Raw genomic sequence first — 20,055 nt, forward strand, 5'->3', positions numbered from 1 at the left:
TCAGACTGCTTTTTAAAAATTACAATCAGTTCACTCATTTGGCCTCCAGTCACCAACAGAGCACCTCTGGATTGTGGTGGAAAAGGAGATTCACATCATTGATGTGCAGCTGACAAATCTGTGTCAAAAATCTCTGAGCACCTTGTTGAGTATTTGCCACAAACAATGAAGGCAGCTTTGAGTGCAAAAAGGAGTCCAAACCGATGCTATCAAGGCTTTTCAAGTGTAAACAGGATGTGCAAAAGAAATTTTTAACAAAATTAAAATCTTCCCTTTCTAGCAATATATTTACATATGGCCGCACGGAGGAAAGAAAATACATGAAGGCTATGAGAACGCTGCACTTGTCTTCTTGTTTTCTGCATGTTTCACTTTCAGTACCAAATATTGTCTATTTACTTTTAATCTTTTTTTACTTTTAAACTAAAATGAGAAAGACCATGTTCATGCCAAAATGGGAGAAAAATCTAAATAACACTTCATAAGACTTAAATCAAAACTTTATTTTCAGACACAAACTGTAGTTTGAATTATCAATTATCAGACGTTACTTGGCACTAGACTGGTGTTTAATAAAGCACATTCTGTAATTGTTTTTACCACATTATTCATTTTTGTTGTCATACAAAATTTTAAAAAAGTCAGTACAAAAAAAAGTGGTGCCGCAATTGATACATGGCAGCTTCTCAGTTAAAAAACAAACAAAGAAAAAAACCAAACATACATACAAACTTTATAACCAATAACCACAATTTGAAAGAGAAAGTTACATTAATAAAATCCTAGAAGCATACATTCTTCTTATGATCCTCCCCTCACAGTAAAACCAGACAGTTTAAGGCCCCTTTGGTCACAAAGTGAAAAATGATTGGATCATACATCTCTTTCCAAACCAACAACAACCCTTTGAATCATGGTGTCATATTAGCATTTCATAGTGTTCAAGCACAGTGTCTACACTGTGATCCACATGCTAAAGATAAGATATAGAGTAAAGAAGACACTCTGTCTGCTGTTCTCACAGTACCAATAACGACAAACTCACCATAAATATGAATCCCCAAACTAACCATCAGAGGTTTTTACAAGGCACTGAAATAAAAAAAAATCCCCTGAGTATGATGCTGCATGCTACATCACCTTTCTCCTTATGTTACAGTAGTGTTTCAAGATGGACATTTAACTATTTCTGCATTACTGTATTCTCAGCTTTTCCAGCAGGACGACACAAAAGTCAATGTGTCTAATGTAAACACACTACAACCACAACACAGTCGATGTGACCCGCTCATCCTGACATGTAGGAGTAGCGGACGATATGTGTTACCTGTGCTTTAGTCTAGTGGTATTTATTCTTAAGTAAGAAAGATGTGTTGCAAGTTGTGTGAATATACATGTGTATTAGTCTCCCTCCTGTCTGTAGTGAATGACATAGTAGTCGTGGACGTACATGAGGACAGCAAACGGCTGACCGATAATGATGGAAATCCAAACTGCAGCGTTGCCGTAGTTACCACGCAGGAAACAGCCAACGAACCAGGCTAACGGAAGCTGGTGAGCGAATAAAACATCATTAAAAAAAGCCCACAAGGAGTAATCATGACATATTAGTGATATGTCATGATTGACAGCCCTAATTAACCTAACTTTAATTTATTTAACTTCTTATTTCTTTTTGTTTGTAAATATCAAACCCAGAGAGGCAGCCCATGATAGCTGATTATCATTGGTACATCAAACATCCCCCGCTATATTAATAAGGCCATTTATTAAGTTAATTATTTCGGGGTCAAACACTGACAACACCGCAAGATGTCCATCAACAGTTCAAAGAAATACCATAAAAACATCTGTATTTTGACCCTCTGTATGACTTAGTTACATACAATGATGACATCTAGTCTCTATATAGTTTTGTTTTTCTTTTAGCATTTTTAAACACTGAGCAGGAATTCGCACCCATGTTACATTAAAAATTTCAGTACACGGCAGTTTGTGTCAACTGTAGCTGTATATTTATCGTCTTACCTGTGCCATCATGCCCATAAAAGCCCATAACCTGAACATCCTGAGGGGAACACTCACTAAGTACTGTCAGATAGGGAAACACACAGGGAAAGAAAAATCAGAATCATCAATATTCAGCTATAATTTCTAGAAATATGCTTGACAACTTGCACCACACTGATAAAGAGCTACAACACTGTGTACATTGTATTTTGTCTAGGTCAACGTGCGGTCATGTAAGAAAGGATGTTTTTCACAGCATTGTATGCAATCCTGTGAAAAACAAAACACACCCGATGATTCACCAGCTTGCAGAAACACCTAGCTACACCTAGCTAGCTAGCAGCAATAACTTGAAGCAGATAACTTCTGTATGACTTTGGCTACGTCCACACGTACACGGGTATTTTTGAAAACAGAGATTTTCCGTTTTCAAAAATAATCCTGTCCACACGTAAACGCAGAAATGAAGGAAAACTCTGCTAAGAACATGCCAAAGCAACAGGTGGTGATATATTCCTATCCGTGTAGAAATGTTGGCCAATCAGAAGTCTAGAAGCCTCGGTGGGAAATAGTAAACAAAGATGGGGCATAGAAGCAGAACCAAGTCGTATGTGTGGAGGGACAGTAACTGTGTGTGTATATGTAAGCATTTAAACACTGCAGAGAGTACAATTAACAGTAACAGTATTGTAGAAATTCATTTCACCGAAACAATAACGTGGCGCACAGTGTGACGTCAAAAAAGGCGCACACCTATGACGCTGCGTTTTCTGCATTTTCTGCGTTTTTCTCGTCCACACAGTAAATGCAAAAACTGAGTTTTCAAAAATATCCACCCTGGCAGGCGTTTTTAGAAATCTCCGTTTTCAGTGAACGAAACTCATTTACATGTGGACGAAAGGTGCAAACGCATAGAAAAATCTGCGTTTTCAAAAATACCCAGGTACGTGTGGACGTAGCCTTTATCAGTCATGGAGGCATTTTGAGCCACACTTATTTACAACATTTCAGTTCAGTTCATTGAAGTCTGGACTTTGACACCTTCATTCATTTCTTTTTCAGCTATTCTGTTGTAGATTTGCTGCTGTGCTTGGGACCATTGTCCTGTTGCATGACCCAGACACTGGTCACGGTCAGGTCACTGAATGCAAGGCGCTCATGTACTGTGGCTGCAAAACAAGCCCAAATCATCACCCCTCCACCACTGTGCTTTACATTTAGTATGAAGAGTTTGTGCTGATATGCTGTGTTCTTGTTCTGGTCACTTTGGTCTCATCTGTTTAAACAACATTGTTCCAAAAGTTTTGTGGTCTGAACCACAAAACTTCTCTAATGTCCTGAACATCAATAAATGCTCTGGATGAGCAAAGAGGAAAAATTTCTGCTTTCATAGAGGTGCTAAGACTTCGTTACTAGTTAACCAATCAGTGCATTTGATTAGCAGCACCTGGTTGGTACTGTTTTTCCCTTTTTGAATGACAGTGAAAGCTCAGCAGAAAAAGCAGTTCTGGTCTCTATTCTTACCTCATGAAAAAAAGCTGACAAGAAGAAGACAGCTGATTGGCTGAACATTTTGCTGAATCCTCTCCTCAGAAGCGGCTTGTAAAAGTGGCTACAAGACACAGAAGAACAGATATAAAAATGTGTGAATACCTACATTCAAATCAGAGAGATTATTCTGAGAACAAATTATATTTTTTTCAGTAAACTAGAATTTGTTTACCGTGTGTACTACAGTAGACCTGCTGTAATTCTGTCTCTCTAAGAGAAAATACACTTTAGAAAGCACCGCGTTCACTTCATCTTGTTTAATAGAAATGTATTTGCTCCTGTTGCTGTATTTACCAACACTGCTTATTCAATCACAGCCAGATGAATCCACTTCCTAAATACATCAGTGTGCCTTGTTAAGCGCATCCCACTGCATCAAATTCACCGCTGTCTTCTGTGCCGAGTCCTATAATTTAATTCCTCCCTTCTAATGTCCTAGTGTGTGAATAATTCACTTTACCGTAGACACCACTTGTGCACTGGGATGTTCCAGTTCTGCCAGAAATATGTCACCGACTCCGAATTCCTATAAAAAAAATAATAATAATAAAAAAAAAAGCCATCAAACAGTGTGCTGGATTACAGCCTCTAAATAATGGATTTAAAGCAGCTTGATTAATATTGATAGACATAAGGAAATCTGTTTTCATGAGAAAGGAGGAAATAAAAGCAATTATTCCACAGTCCACTGACTGACACCTATTTACAAATATTAGAAATACACAAACTGATTCATAAGTTTACTGCTTTGATTATCCAAATGGCATTGATATGAACCAAATACATTCATGAGAATGCACATAGAGCCGCTCTCTTATGCACACACATGCAGTTATTAGTGCATGGAGCTACTCTGAAAAAGTGTTTGAGCACAGTCCACCACACCTCATAAAAATCACAAACAACACAGACAAAAACTTACCACCAGTCTTTGTAAAACTGTCTGTCACCAAAGCGCAGCAGCTCAGCTGTGAAGTTCAAAGATGAGTGGAAGAACCAATAGAAAAACATCAGCCAAAGCAAGTGATTAGGAACCTGGAAAGACAAATTCAAGTCTTGTGAACAAGATAAACACATGACCCTCACCCAACATGCTGCTGCATGCTCAGTATACGCAGTAACTGTTTACAGCTTAAATATAAATTGGCATATGCGTGCACACTACATGCATGTATTTGCTTTAATGATGACTGAGAAGTTGCACTACAGTTGTAGCATGATCTCTGGTTATAAATAAACTGTAGCTTTATACTGCATGTCCAAAACACAAGTACAAGAACTGGAAATTAACAGTTCTGATCTTTTGCTTCACATTTTTATCAAAACTGGAGCTCTGTTTTCATGTCATGGTGCTTAATGTTATAGTGTTTACTCACAGCCAGTCGCAGGAGTCTCTCAGTCATCCTGGACAGATCCATGTCCTACAGGAGAGGAAACATGAGAAAAGAGGCGTGAATTGACAAACGCAGTAAAGGTCGTAACACACCAAGCACATTCCTAAACAGTGAGAAGAAATTCATGCATTTTTAAATCCGAACTTGTTGCATAACTTCAATTTCATCCAATTATCACGAGAATGCAGCAGCAAGGAGAATTTAATCAACTGAGCCGACTGATCTGGAACATTGTCTGAGGTAAAAATAATAATATATTATAGTTTACTATTTACATGGTTTTGTAAATTCAACACTTGTGGGAGCTTTGAGCCAAGAGCGCACTTGTTGCCAAATGCAGTGGTCTGATTGGTCAGATCTGAGCAGAAAATTGAGCTTGGTTGCAAATAAGGTTGAAAATTTGCAAAATTATGCAGCTGGTAAGAACGTTAGAGATAGGACTCCAAAATGTATTTTTAAGGCACAAAATACTTGAACAGATTTTACGCATCTGGTTTAAAACCACTTCACACTTGTAGCTTCTGTCTCATGTTGCCTGACTTACCTCTAGTGGTTTCATTGAGCTCTGAATGATGGGAATCATCCACTGACAGAAAGAGAAAAAAATACTCAAGCTACTGTAAGACATGAGCTGCAATATGCACATTTTTAACGGTGATGTTTAGGTTTATCCGACTGTACCTGCTGAGTGAGTCCAACTAACAGCTGGGTGAAAAAAAGCTGAGGAGAAAGGCACAAATTGATAAGAGTGACATTGTTTCAGTGATATAAATGGCCTTTTTTCAGTTTCACTCTTAAAGGATGCACCTGTTTGTCTGACATGCTGGGATTGTGCCCTGTGTTGTTGATCAAACTTGTACATACACTGCATCGTATCCATAACCCAATATTTCTGCAGAAATATGCCACCTTTAAACTGTGATCTAGCACTTAAGCACTTTTAGGTGATACTTCTAATCGTCTGAGTGTGTGTCAGTGCTTACTTTGAACACACAGCTACGCTAAAGTTTAATGGGTGATGCTGACTAGAGATATTTCCTCACCATCTCAAAGAGTCTCCTTAGCAGGAAGCTCATGCGAATGTTTGGAGAGCGGGGGAAGTTGAGCTCATAGCACAGAGTTGGCGCAAAGATGAAGTAGTACATGTCTACAGAGGTGGAGAGAAAGTCAGTGTGTTAACCAGAACATGTGACACAGTAAAACAGAAACAGTGGTGCATCACAGAAACACGATCAACTCACATCCCAGCAAACAGTAATGATATTAAAAGCTCTGAGTACCTCGGAGGGTGAGGTTGCCAGGATAGCACACTTTGCGTTCACCTTCATAGAAACGCTGTTCTGACGGGCCTGAACCAGACATAAATAAAATTTACACCATTCATGTAAGTTTCATCAGAAAGCTGTGATGTCAACAATCTGCCAGTAGATGTCACCATAACAGCACGAGCAATATACTGAAACCTCTTTCTGGGTAGAAACTAAATCACATTAAAAGCCATTTTGAGTATAAAAACAAAATGATAATGTATATTGCTTACTTTCTTATGATGTCAGTGAGTGTAAAATATAAATCTAAATAAGCATGCGTATGTGTGACTTACAAGACAGTGACCTGGACAGTTTCTTTGCCTTCATAGTGCTCAGCTCTCTGCACCACAAGTTGACATCCTTATAGGAGTACAGTTTAAGTAAGATAATGGTGTAAGTACCAAGTACGAATAAACCACCAACTGTCATGGGGAGAGGGAGAAAAAGAGGTAAGGATTAGCACTGTGGATAAACTAATGCAGAAACATGTAATTAGCTCACATGTGATCTAAGAAGAAGATGATGAGGAAGATATGAGGGGATGCTACCAGACAGGAAAAATAGCGAAGAAGAATGGATGAGGACATAAAAACTAAGAGAACAATGCGAGGAAAAAAAATTATGGGATGTACGTTAGAAGCAGAGCCAGGGACAGGATGGAAAACAGAGCAGAGAGGTAGAAGAGTGAAAAAATGGAAAGAAGACAGACAATGAGAGGCTGTCATTTGATCTGGAACAAACAGCAAAACAAGCTCAGCTGAATAAATCATCTCAACACAAAGTATAAAAGCAGTCTAACTATGCCAAGGACATTATTACATAGTCACCATGTTGTTGTTGTTTTTATGAGAGAATGTGCACTCAGAAACCCGTGCCAAAGTTTGTGCTAATTGGCCAATGAGGAAAAGCTGATTTGAAAGGAGATCAATAAACATATTTAGTAAATTGCAAGCGCACGCTTACACCAGCTTGCCTACCGGGGCTTTATCAATAGTCACCATATGCTTGATAGAAAGGGATCAAGCCAGACAGAGAACAAACACGCACACGTATATGTGCACAAACACTCAGAAACGCACAAACAAAAACTGCCTGTTGTGCCAGCAGGGTGAGGAGGAGGTCAGCACACCTGGCAGCAAACCATACCAGATCTTATCCATTAACCATCTGTCTCTCTGGCTCAGTGTGGCTCCTAAACTGCTAGATTTTCTTCAAGACAGTGACTCAAGAGATAGGAATCGTAAAAAAAATAATAAAAATAAGCACACAGAGGCGAGCCTGAGTGGGGAAAAACATGCCAAAACCAGCCCCCTCTCAGATGTGGTGTCGCCTAAAGCTGTACTACACTACGCAAAGAAAGCTTTGATAGCTTTATGCATGCAGTTTCTGAGTCGTAGTTTGATAAGCTGAGTAAGAGCGTGCTTTAGAATATTAGAGGGTGGTTTACACCTGCTTATAAAAATACACAACGTATGTGGCACTTTACACCATCTATGTGGACGTCTGAATATCTGTGTGATTTTTATTTTTTGAGTTTTTCAAATTCGCACTGTTATCAGAAACACTGCTGTAAGGACACTCAAACCGAGGTGCACACACTTAAAGCCATAATGCATTAAAGGACCAATCCAAAGCTTTGGAAATAATGAAATGATGTCAGCAGATAACAGTAAAGTTTAATAGCATGTTACCAAATTTGATTGAATATCTATAACTGTATTACCACCCTTCTTTTTCTCCGTCTGTCACACAGACACACAAAACTAGCTGTGTTTTGTAACAGGACGTTGCATTTACATGATAATTGACAATGTGACTATGAAAACATCCCTAATATATGCCCCCAAAACCTAATATCAGTACGTACACATATTCGTACATACACACACCTGCCCTCTGTCAATTGTCCTTCCTGTGCGAACAGCAGTGCAGAGAAAACAGACAGACAGATGGACCGACTCCTTTACTTCTACACCTCCCAGTGAGAGAACAGATGAGATGAGGGAGGAGAAGAGGAGAGAAAAAATAACCCAAAAGAGGAAACAATGACTTTCTGGGATAAAATAAACCAGCCTTACATAGGAAACTCCCAACATGGATGTCCTTTGATTGATTTAAAGTCAGAGGTGTGCTTACTAAAGCTTGAAGAGTAAAGGACTGGTGCTGTGCCAAAACAACTGAACTAAATACATTTATCAAGTCCATGACATAAAACACTCCTACCGTGGAACATTTGCGGATTAAGTGACAAATGTGACCTTGTCGGTGAAATATTTGTCAAGTGTCAAGTTCATTACGTGTTCCAGCTAAAACTATACAACCCCGGTACAGGCTAAGATTTTACCGTAGTATAAGCCAGTCAGTCGGGGGAAACAGTGAAATTTGGATAACCACCACCACCATCAAGAAATTTCCGATGACACAGCAGTTAAATTTCCTGCAAATTATTGTCATCAAGCAATAACATTTCAGTAGATGCAATAATCTATTGTTTTTATACAGAGTAATGCACATTAATGTGATTGTTTCATGGTTAAAAAAGGTGCTTAAAGAGCATTTCTCATTAAATTTATGAGGACTTCTGTGTACTTGTCTTTCCTGTAAAAATACGGCATGCTGTATTCCCAGTTCATCATGGGTCAATCATGTATGATGAAGACAGAAGGTAGTGAACCTTGAATAACCCTGCACAGCAAGCCACACCCCTTTCCATTCCTTTCCTATCCTTTCTTCTCCTTTCCTCCCCTCTCCTCTCCTCAGAGCCAGCTGGAAACAATCCAGTCATGACCAACTGGTCCATTACCACTAACCGACTCCAATTATGACTCTGTATCAGAGATGCCTTTTACTGCACTGCCGAACTGGCTGCGTGTTTCTGTGAAGGGCAAGGAAGTGGATGTTCTCTTAATATTTATTACCCTTAAATTATTTACTACATTGTAAACTACGAGTGAACGGATAATGTTTTGGCTGCATAAGAGATGAGACTATTTTAGTCAATTATTTGTCGCAGTAATGTACAGTTGTTAGGAACAAGATTGCAGGGAGGACAGTTGAATAATAGGGAAACACATTTTACCTGAGGTCATGGAGGGAACCAATAGGACCACTGCTGCAGGGAATGTTAGCAGAACGGCCATGTTAATGCAATGGACCAGAAATCCCACAAGTTCACTGAATGAACCCTGTGTCCAAAAAACAAACAAACATAGGAACAGCAGGAGTTTTTTATCTTAACAGTGTATCCATTTCTACAAAACTGCCTCCGTTTTGGTCGCATGCTTTTAGCCTTGGGTATTTACTGGTGACCTAATTCTAAAACACTGCCAATTATTACAGAAACTAAATGTTTTAACCATTTTTACTTCTCACCCCACCACAGATCACATTTTAAGTTATTCTGGCCTAGTTAAGTTAAAAAACAACAAAAAACTGTTCCAATTCGTGCCAAACAGGCAGAGCATAACTGAATGTGCCCCAAATGTAGATGGTGAAACTAATTTCTCATTTTACCATTTCACATTTGCAGATGCAACTGGGGAGGGTCAGCTCCTCAGTCAGCTTTAGAGAACAGTTTTAGAAAAATAATCCCACCCGAGACTTGGGAAAGTGCTCTGAATTCAGCAGTCCGGTTAAAATTCACACTGCTCTCACGTTTTAGTGCGAGCAGGGTTTCTCTCCTCACCTTCGACAGCTGCCTTTCGGTATAGAGAGCCACCAGAATGAACACATTGGACACTGTCGGACAAAATGAACCATGTCAGTGCTGATGCTCAGTGATCATTTTTTCAGCCTGTATTTACACTAGGGAGCTCATGAACTGAAGACATTTTGGCTCCGAAAACACTGGTATTCAGCAGAACTCCATCATTTTAGTCGGTGACTTCTACGTTTTAAAAGCAGTGCTGATAAAATATACCAATTTCATGTTTGGACTGAAAATTTCCTGAAACCTGAGCAACATGGTGTCTCTCACACACAGACTTTCACATGATTAAATAGCAACACCTGATGAAAGAAATGAAGCGGCAATAACAGAGCATATGTGTTTCACAGCACATACCAACTGCTAGACAGCTGAGTGACTAGACCAGTCGATGTGTGTGTAAAAGCTCTCTCTCACACACACACAAAGAATCACATCATTTTTTATTCTTTATCTTTTGGTTTCCTGCACAGTATATCCATCTCCATATTCAATGTCTGCTGCTCTTTTGACAGCTTATATGATGTGGAGGTTATCAAATAAATGAGTGTACTTTAAACTGTTTACTTGAATATGTAAGATCAAAAAGGCCATGGAGCAAATGACTGTGACAGAAAACTCCCAAGTGAATCAATCAAGTAACATAATCAAGAAGATTCTTTAGTGAAGCTTTAGAAAATAAAATAAAAAAGACGATATTCTACAGTATGATTTCATATCAACACTTCAGAAAGACAGGTATAATTTTGGGACGTATGATACTGTGCAAAAGTCTTGAGCAACACCTCATTTCTTTTTTACTTTGCTTCCAAGGAGCTAGACTTCTTGTAATTTTTAAAGTGGTGTTGAGCAATAGTTCTCAAGGCTTTCTGAGAGTCTTTGAAAGTTTTCCTTTGGATACTGTCTGCTTTTTCACTCCTTTTCAGTCCACCAGAGGAAGGTTATTCTTTTTTTTGTTTATACCGTAAAAAAGCACCTAACTCAAGGGCTAAACCAGTGTTGTTTCAACATAGAAGAGAAAACTTAGCTCAGAATCAGTTTTAAATTATATTTTTAGGCCTTTTATTATTTGCAGCCTCTCACAAAAATCACACCATTTGCTCCAATTTTATTAGGTGAAACTATGAAAAATTACAAGGATAACACGGTTTAACAGGCATAACATAATATTTTTGCAGCAACGAGGTGATACCAACCAAAACCTTGGATGATATACAGTGTTTCATATCACTTACATCAGATGAAAATCTACTTCTGTCTCTGCATCTATCTGTATCAATATCTGTTGCAGTATCTAAAAGTTATGTTAAGGAATGGGGGAAAAAACATCCAGCAAAGACTTGACAGAGGACCTGCGAGGTACATCTGGACCTTCAGATAATCCATCTGTTTGTTGAAGCCTCAGAAATGGTTTCAGTGGAAGGGTGACCATCAAGAAGACATTTTTAAGGAGGGAAACGGGGAGAAATGGCTGAGGTATGACAAATTACACAAGAACTGGACTGAAAATCAGTGACAAGGGAGCGATGAGTCCAAATGTAAATTTTCTGGTTCAAATTGTTGTCAGTATGTACAGATCAGGACCAAGGTACATCATTGACTGTCTATAGTCATAATACAAAGGAGGCTCTGTCGTAGTTTGAGGCTGCATTTCAGCCAGTGGTGGAGACAATGATCCAAAACACAAAATGAAACAATATCGATCATAGACTGGCCTCCTCAGAGCTCAGACCTCAACATTACTGAAGCAGTGTGGGATCATCTTGACAGAAAACTGAATAAAGGGCAGTCAACATCCACAGATGAGCTCTGAATGGACTTCAACAAGTCTGGAGAACTATTCCTGAAGACTACTTAAAGAAATGACAAGAAATCTTGTCTAAGAGAGTTCAGGCAGCGATGAAGATCACGTTGGTCATGCTAAAATATTGACTTTCAAGCTTGTTAGAATTGTATAAACTCTGTTTTTGCCTTATATACTGTGTGTGTGCATACAATACAGAAAGAAAAGATTGTAACAGTTACAAATCCAGGATTAAAATCACTGGTATGTAGGCTTCTCATTTCTCTTACTAGACTAGGTCGATGACAAATAACTGCAGCAATTGTTCTTGAAACCCTTATCAGTCATTAGCATGGTGTCAGCTGTCTAACACAGAGTGTGCAGATGTGTAAACTGTCAGGCATTTCAACTACTGGGGGGGTTCGTCATGTGATCATCAACAGTGTCACCCTTGATAACTGCCATTACGAATCAATTACTTTAGTCATTCAGTCACATGGTTGTTTTTGAGTTCGTGGTATACACGGCACATCAAAGACAGGAAGGAGGAAATGCGCTGCAGGCACAGCAGAGTCTATACAGTAAGATTACTGTGCACAAACGAAAGCAATTAATCAGCCTGTAGGCATCACTTCATCAGACCTCACAATACACTCCCATTATACTCATCTTTAAATTCACCTATAGGAAGGAAAAAGAAAAGTATGGAGTCAGGAAACTTGTCTTGTAACTAGGCTGCGTTTAACATGAGGACAACTCACGCTTTCAGCAAATATGCAAAGGAGAGTATCACGAAGGACAACACAGCACTGTGAGTGTATCAAGATCATTGGTGCTAAATTTTAAAGAAGTTAAACAATTTAATACATTTAAAAAAGGATCTTTATTGCTAGGACAGTTTTCTTTGACAATTTTATTATTACCATCATTATTGTTGTATAATAATAAGAACAATTCACAGAATAAGAGACTTTTAAATGCAAAGAAGAGAAACCAGACAAAAGAACATCTGAGAAGAGCCCAAATCTTATTCCCTACTGCTTTTTCTTTTGCAAAGCATCTGTTGAGCCTCTTTGCCAAATACCAACTACTGTATTGTGCCCAAACTGCATGAAACTGGAACAAACAACTCAATTTAGCACCTGTTAGACACACAAACCTTTTATCTGGTGCCTTCAGGTATATACTGTAGAAGCAATGCACTTACTACAGCAAAGTAAAATAACATTTATCACTCACAATAGAGTTTTCTTAATGTCTAACTTTCTTTCCAGAGTTTGCCCATTTTGCTGGTAGGCTTCATGAAGTGTAGACTGTGTTTGTGTGTGTGGGAGTGTGCGTAAGTTACTGCAGTGACTCTCTGAATGCCCTCGGGGGATAGGCTGCTTTACAGTCCATGCCACTGTAAACAGACTCCCATCCTCACCTGCCTCTTACCTATTGTCTGTGCAGTCATTTGCCTTAACTCCATCCATTTCTCTCCTCCTCCCTCCCTTTCCCTTCTCCGGTCCCGAGTTGATGCAGCACTTTACTCCACCACTCTCCTGCTCTTTCTACCCCGTCTCTCTCTGCCTGTTCTTTTCCTGTTTTCCAACCATCTATACAAATTTACTTACTTAACTTGGCTTCCATTAAATCCTTCCTCCTTACTTCTCTTCTTCATCCCTCTCTCTTACTCCCCATTTTTCTCCCTCCTCCTCTCTGCAGGAGAACACCAGTATGCAGTATATAGGGCAGGTGAGTGTCCCTCTAGAGACACTGAAAGCTGCACCACTGCAGACCTTCACTGCAATATACTATAAAAGTACGTACTCGGAAAACAAAAAAACCTGCACGTGTTTGTCTTATAGGCCTTAAAGGAAGTGGATCTATAATCCAGTTTTAAATGTTTTTTCCACCTATTTTTCTGAAATGTTCTTGCTAAGTTGGTCCGCGAATTGCAACAAATTACTGAAACATAAAAGAAAATACAGTACATAAGGCAAAAACAGAGTCTGTATAATTCTAACAAGCTTGAAAGTCAATATTTTGTTTATTCTTTATCATTTTTATTCCTCTCTTAAACAAGAGTCCTTTTAATTTCTGTAAACAGTTATTCAGGAATAGTTCTCCAGGCTTCTTGAGGACATTCAAAGCTCTTGAATGCTAGCTGTCTTTTGTTTTAAAATTGTTCCGCTGTGTGTTTTACTGCTCTGGCAGTGTGTTTGGAATCATTCTCATGGAGAAAAAAAATTAAGCTGCTGCCAATCAGACACTTTCACGATGGTACTGCATGGTGGATGATAATCTGGTGGTACGGTACTTTTCTGTATACAGAAATCCATCAAGATCCCCAACACCACTGACTGAATTCAGCCCCAAACAATCACAGAGCCTCTACTGTGTTTTACAGATGGCTGCAGACACTCGCTGTTGTACCTCTCTCCTTACCTTCTCCACACATAGTGATAATAATTTAAGCTAATCCATTAGTTCGTTGCCACTGATTTTCTATCCAGTACTTGTGCAATGTGGCGTGCCACAGCCTTTTCTCCCAGTTTCTCTTCCTTATGACTGACTTCTTGGCAGACACCCTTCCCGTGAGACCTTTTCTAATAAGCAGTAGATCAATAAACTTAAGGTCCAGATGGATCTATCAGTTTCTGTTTTTGTCCTATAGCTTAAGGGCAAGACTTTCAAACATTGTTCATTTACTGTAGGTAACTTTTTTTTGCATGACCTGACATTTACACTTACATATCACACTTTTGTCCCCCACTTGTTTTGGTGATAGGATGTTAGTAAGTTTCTAAGGATTTTATTTTAAAACTGGTTCTTTGCTAAATTAAAACTTTCCCCAGAACATGTTCAGGTACAAGGAGTGGACTGAAAATGAGTGAAAAAAGTCACCAACCTTCATACAACCTGGAATACTACTGCTTAAGATCACTTAAAATTGGTCATCCTGGTCTTGGTTATACAAGCATTTCGTGCATGTTTTGTAGCTAAGATTTTTGTGTTTTTTTTAACCCAGAAATAATATAATCAGTGTAAAATAATATTGAATCATTTCCATTATTTTGAAGTGTTACACAGAAGATATACCTACCAATCACTAGGCAAGCTGCTGGCCAGCTGTAGGGATCATTCAGAAACAAGGAAACCACCTGAACAGGATCGACCAAAACACCGTACCTAAAAAAACAAAACAAAGAACGATGGCCAAAAGAAAAGCCAGGATCCAAATTAAGACAGGTGTGTTTTTACAGATCTGAGCTTCAATGTAAGTTACGCAAACTTCTCACAGAAATACTGTGAGAAGTTTGCATTAATAGTTTACAACTGACGCAGCACTGGCTCAGTTTTCTGCTCATATATAATATTTTCCACAGCGGTTATTTTAACTTCTGAGAGGAAAAAAACCCCACAAGTGTAACAAATGACATTATGACGAGATGAGTTAGATGAACCTCGTGTCACATTTAAAACATCACCGTCATTAATGTTAAGAATGGCACACTGGGTAAAAGTAGCCCATGGAGCCTTTTGAATTAATAGCTAATAAAACATTCTCACCGTAAGAGGTTTTCTAAGAAGAGGCGAGCGTTGCTCAGTACCTGTAACAAAAAGAAACAGACAATGATAAATATTTCTTGCACAACAATCCTCCTTACACTTCTCCACATGTACATTTATTTCATGGTTCTCATTTTAAAGCCTTCAGCTTTAATTGAATTGCCTCATCGTTCTGTATCACCCTCTCCTCCATGGTCATCTCCTTCTCTTGCTCCCCTCTTTTGCACTCCTTGCTGTATCCTGTCCGTTTGCTCTCCTCAGCTAAATGGATTGTAATATCTTATTACCAACACAGAATCTCTGGGTCTGTCAGAATGAAGGAAAAACCTCCTATAATGAACACAATGATTTGTTGGATTAGCGGGGTTCACCACCTGAATCTCCTCTTGTTTCCTGCTATAATTGGCCCATTCTCCCAAGCACGGGCGAGAAAGAACTGCAAAATGTGCTAAGCTTGACACTAACAGGTCAGTTATTTTACTGTGGATGTACACTATTCGACATCTCTAGAAAATACACATTAGCTAGTTAGCTCATTTGTTCACACTTCATCACAATGCAGTTAGTGCACGCAAAATAACAAATGTGACCTTCATCTTGAGAACAGTTTCAATGAAGAACTGTTTGAGGTTTCACTGAAAATCTGACCGATACTCTTGGAGAAGTAGCCATTCTTGTGAATGGGGAATAGATGAACAACAGATTCCTGATTATGGCTAGAGCTCATAGGGGTTTTTTTTCTTGATGAGTGAAAAATTATCTGCCTGAACTATTTAACTTGAACAAAATACTTTAGAGTCTCGTGTGTCTGTGGTAAAGCTGCTGAGCCCCGCCTGAGAGGAAACTCTGCACAAAGAGGAAATGAGTGGACAGAAGCAGCACAACAGTAATGACAGCAAAACATGACTCTGCATATTTTTTTCCTCTTCACTTGGATGAAATGCAGTGAAAACTCTGCATTTTATTAGGATGAATGTTGGCTGAAACGCTGGTGACATTTTTATACAATCACCATTAGTACAAACAAGGGTCAGCAGAAGTGTCGGAGGTCATGCCCATATATCAGAAGATAAGTTAATCGGGGTCTTAATCCGGACAATCGTTTTGTTTACTATTTAATGCAATATTGAATTATCTCAATGTATTTGTCTATGACAGTGGATGGTCTGTATCACAAAAGTCCATTACTATCTATACTAATTGCTAAATTGATATTAAGTCATATGCAATAAAATAAGATTTATCTTACTGGAAAAAAAATCAATAATCAAAAAGTCTAATTACAGGAAATGTGGTTAGACAGATTGTTCTACTAATAGCTTGGCGGTGTCCACCTGACAGGCCTGTACTGCGAAGCAGGATATCATTGTATACAGGTCAGTTGGGGGCTAACACTGGGTTTTTGTATTATGAAGGTGGTTCACATCTTACTGGGGTACATCACCGTGGTGAGTTATGCTGCAACCCTAACACCATCGGGGCTGCAGCTGAAAGCAAGCTGATAACCGGTTTTCTTTTGACTGCTTATCCTGACTTCCATTTACTTCCATGTACATTGTAATCATAAAAATCATAATTTCATACAATACATCTGGCAAAAACACAAAAACTGACAATTACACCCACACTAAGAGCTGCTGGAATTAAAATTAAAGAAAAAACATGAGTGGGAAATAGAGATTTATGTCACTGGATACATGGTGGCCATGTTTGGAAATTCATTGAAAATCAACAAAAATATCATCTTATGTGCTCAAACAACAAAACAAGCCTGTCAAATGCTTTTTTTAGGATTTTCGTGGGAACACATGTTTCTTTTTGTCTGTGTCTTACCAGCATTACCACACACCAGTTGAGGACTCCTCTGTAGTTTTTATAACCACTGTCTGAACTCAGCAGGGACTCCTGTGTCTTGTGACAGTTACTGAAATAAATCAGATGGATACAGTAAATGAGTGAGACAATTAAAAATGAACGTATTTATGTTGCATTGATTTTCATTCGAACTCTAACTGCAATAATAGGACAAAGTTAAATACACAGTGAGATGTGCTAGGAGCTCTGTAAAGTTTTTATAGTCCTGCAACAAACATGTCCTGTGTAAAACTAAGTAAAACCCAATCAACAGCTTGTAGAACCACCTTTAGAAACAACAGCTTTAAGTAATCACTTCCTGTCTGTTTTTATTATTGTCTCACATCACTGTGGGGAAATTTTGTCCCACTCTTCTTTACAGCACTGCTTCAATTGCTTGAGGTTTGTAGACATTCATATGTGCACAGATCTCCTTTACAGATGGCTGTAGACACTCACTGTTGTACATCTCTCCTGACCTCCTCTGTACATACTGGTGATAATTTGAATTTCAAATTTGGATTCATCACTTAATTGGAACTGTTGCCACTGATTTTCAATGGAGTTCTTGTGTAGTTTGGCATTCCTCAGACTTTTATCCTCCCTGTTTCCCTACATTAAAAACTGCTTTTTGACTACACCCTTCCACCCAGGCCATTTCTGATGAGGCTTCAGCAATCAGCAATATAAACGAATATGCGAAACTTTTGCAAACCAAACTGTGTTCTATCGGCTGTTTGTGTTACATAACTGGTCTGAGAAGATTAAGTTAATTCACGCCTATTCATATGGTTCCCCTTTACACAGCCTCCCACGAAACAACCCACATTATGCATTTTATTTATTAGAGACACCTCTGATGATCTTAAAGTTCCTGCAACTCGGCCCAGCAGCACTAAAGAAGAGCGGGAGTGTAAGTATGAATGAATGAGTGACAACTGTGGAAAAATAAACCGGCTCTGGTCCAGATCGCCCTCCCCCCACGACCCCGAACCAAGTCGTTACCGACAATGAATAACAAGGACACGTATTTAGCATTAAGAAACGCTAGATACAACATTAGCCGTTAGCTACGGGCAGCATGTTGTCATAGCTTTCCTGAAGGAAAAACAAAAAACTCTTCCCACTTTTCTCAAACTGGGCAACACTTCAGTAAGTTTATCCAGCTCACCTCAACATGTCACTTATGTCATTCCTGCGTTTCCTCTTATCGTTCTTCGTTTTATTCCGGATTATTTCCAGTGAATGGTCATGTTTGTTATGTTCATTTTCAAAGCTAATGTCTGCGGCCACCAAGCTCTGACGATCCCCTCCAAACCTCCTGTTCATCGGCTGGAGAGTCGCAGCTCTCGCCACTGCGAGAGTCGCTCTTCTCCTGTGGGTTAATGCTTCGGCTGGCTTGTAGTCACCCATGATGACAGAGAGAGAGCGATGGTATAGAAAAACCAAGTAATAACTCAGAGAAGTCCACTTCAACCGTTCACCGCGGATAATAGCATGCTTGTAGCAACGGTGACACCCAGGCGTAGTAGTACAGAGAAGGGGAAGTAAAAGGGTTGCAAAACAATCCGCCCAAAGCTCAGATTTCAGTACAGTTCACACACACACACACACACACACACACACACACACACACACACACAGGTAGGAGTGTATTCATGACGCTGACGGTGAAAGCACTGTAACTTGTTTGACTGTTGCACACTGCGTGGCAGGTGAGTCAGAGTCTACTCTGAGGGCTCAGGCGGTTCATGGAAGAGGCGTAATGAGCTATTATCCGGGTCCCAAACAGCATGTAAGCATGTTAGAGACAACACAGCGCAGAAATGCGGGGTTTGAGCTCCCGTCAGACACCAATAAAGACATGTGATGTATACTAAACGCCAGCAAGACGGAAGACCAGCAGAATAACAAGTTTACAAAATAGTCCATCAGTTCATTCCCATTCACCACTCTCGAGGCTTTATTATTAGAAGATGTTAATTAGAGGATAAGTGTAATTTTCTTGTAGTTCATGTTGGGCAATTAAAAGTTGAGTTCCAAAATAATTAAGTATCAGCTGAAGATGTAAATGAACTTTTATTGCAAGTTTAAGTGCCAAAAACGCGGCTGAGGTTGATTAATTTCAAGCCAGGGGTGTCATGTTTTGATGGGGATGGAGAGGTGGGATGATAGCATTCACATCTATCTATCTATCTATCTATCTATCTATCTATCTATCTATCGTTATTTAGTCTTCTGTTTATTATGGTGATTTTTTGCTTTCTGCTACCTATGTCTTGTTTGATCCCGTTGTATCCCCCTGTTGGTCTGTGCCCTGTTTTAAGTGTATTCAGTTTCTTGCCAGATGTTTCCACTTTGCCCTATTCCCTTTTGTTTAGACAACCGCTTGATTGTCTGTATTCCTTGTTGCGTTGTCCCCTCATACCCGTTGTGTATGCGGTAGCTCTGACCTGGCTCTCTGTTTATTTTTGTGTCTTTGTAAATTAGCAGTAATAAAAGTCAAATGCTTTCATGTCCTGTCTCCTGCATCCTGTACTCCAAATCCTTCCTTCAGCACAGCGGTACATGCTAAGAGTTAAACTGTATGATGAACAGAAAACAGAGAATCAGCACTGGTTCTGGTAAATGGACTGGTTCTTATATAGTGCTTTTCTACTCTACTTGAGCACTCACTTTATACAACATGCCTCATAAACCGGTCCATATAAGTACTTTTTTCTACACCTGAGTGCTTTCTAACTAACATTTACACACATTCATACTCCAAAGCTGTGCCTGTATGGTGTCCATCTGTGTGATGAATTAAACTACTTCTGCCAAGGACAGACCCATGTGAAGGCTGAATGCTGAGTTTACCGCTAAAATCATCAATGTCAATGGGGAACTACA

General features: G+C 39.2%; 1 protein-coding gene across 2 annotated transcripts; it reads right to left on the reverse strand.

The window, feature by feature from the left end:
* Positions 1-482: 482 nt before the first annotated feature.
* Positions 483-18,732, reverse strand: LOC102799815 (diacylglycerol O-acyltransferase 1-like). Of its 2 annotated transcripts, XM_006801341.3 has the most exons (17): positions 18,335-18,731; positions 17,143-17,233; positions 15,310-15,350; positions 14,843-14,928; positions 9,951-10,003; positions 9,345-9,450; positions 6,559-6,687; positions 6,236-6,304; positions 5,999-6,102; positions 5,637-5,675; positions 5,500-5,541; positions 4,938-4,982; positions 4,484-4,596; positions 4,022-4,087; positions 3,535-3,622; positions 2,029-2,091; positions 483-1,551 (listed from the first exon to the last, which is right to left on the reverse strand). In XM_006801341.3, exons 1-17 carry the CDS (start codon positions 18,574-18,576, stop codon positions 1,402-1,404), a joined length of 1,527 nt encoding a protein of 508 aa, XP_006801404.1. In that variant the 5' UTR covers positions 18,577-18,731; the 3' UTR covers positions 483-1,401. The 2 variants fall into 2 exon arrangements, with proteins under 2 accessions (XP_006801404.1, XP_035768232.1); XM_035912339.2 differs by lacking the exons at positions 9,345-9,450; positions 9,951-10,003 and having other exon boundaries at positions 18,335-18,732.
* Between the last annotated feature and the right edge of the window lie 1,323 nt (positions 18,733-20,055).

This window comes from Neolamprologus brichardi, chromosome 11 (genome assembly GCF_056152115.1).
Source record: "Neolamprologus brichardi isolate AB-2024 chromosome 11, ASM5615211v1, whole genome shotgun sequence".
NCBI lineage: Eukaryota > Metazoa > Chordata > Actinopteri > Cichliformes > Cichlidae > Neolamprologus > Neolamprologus brichardi.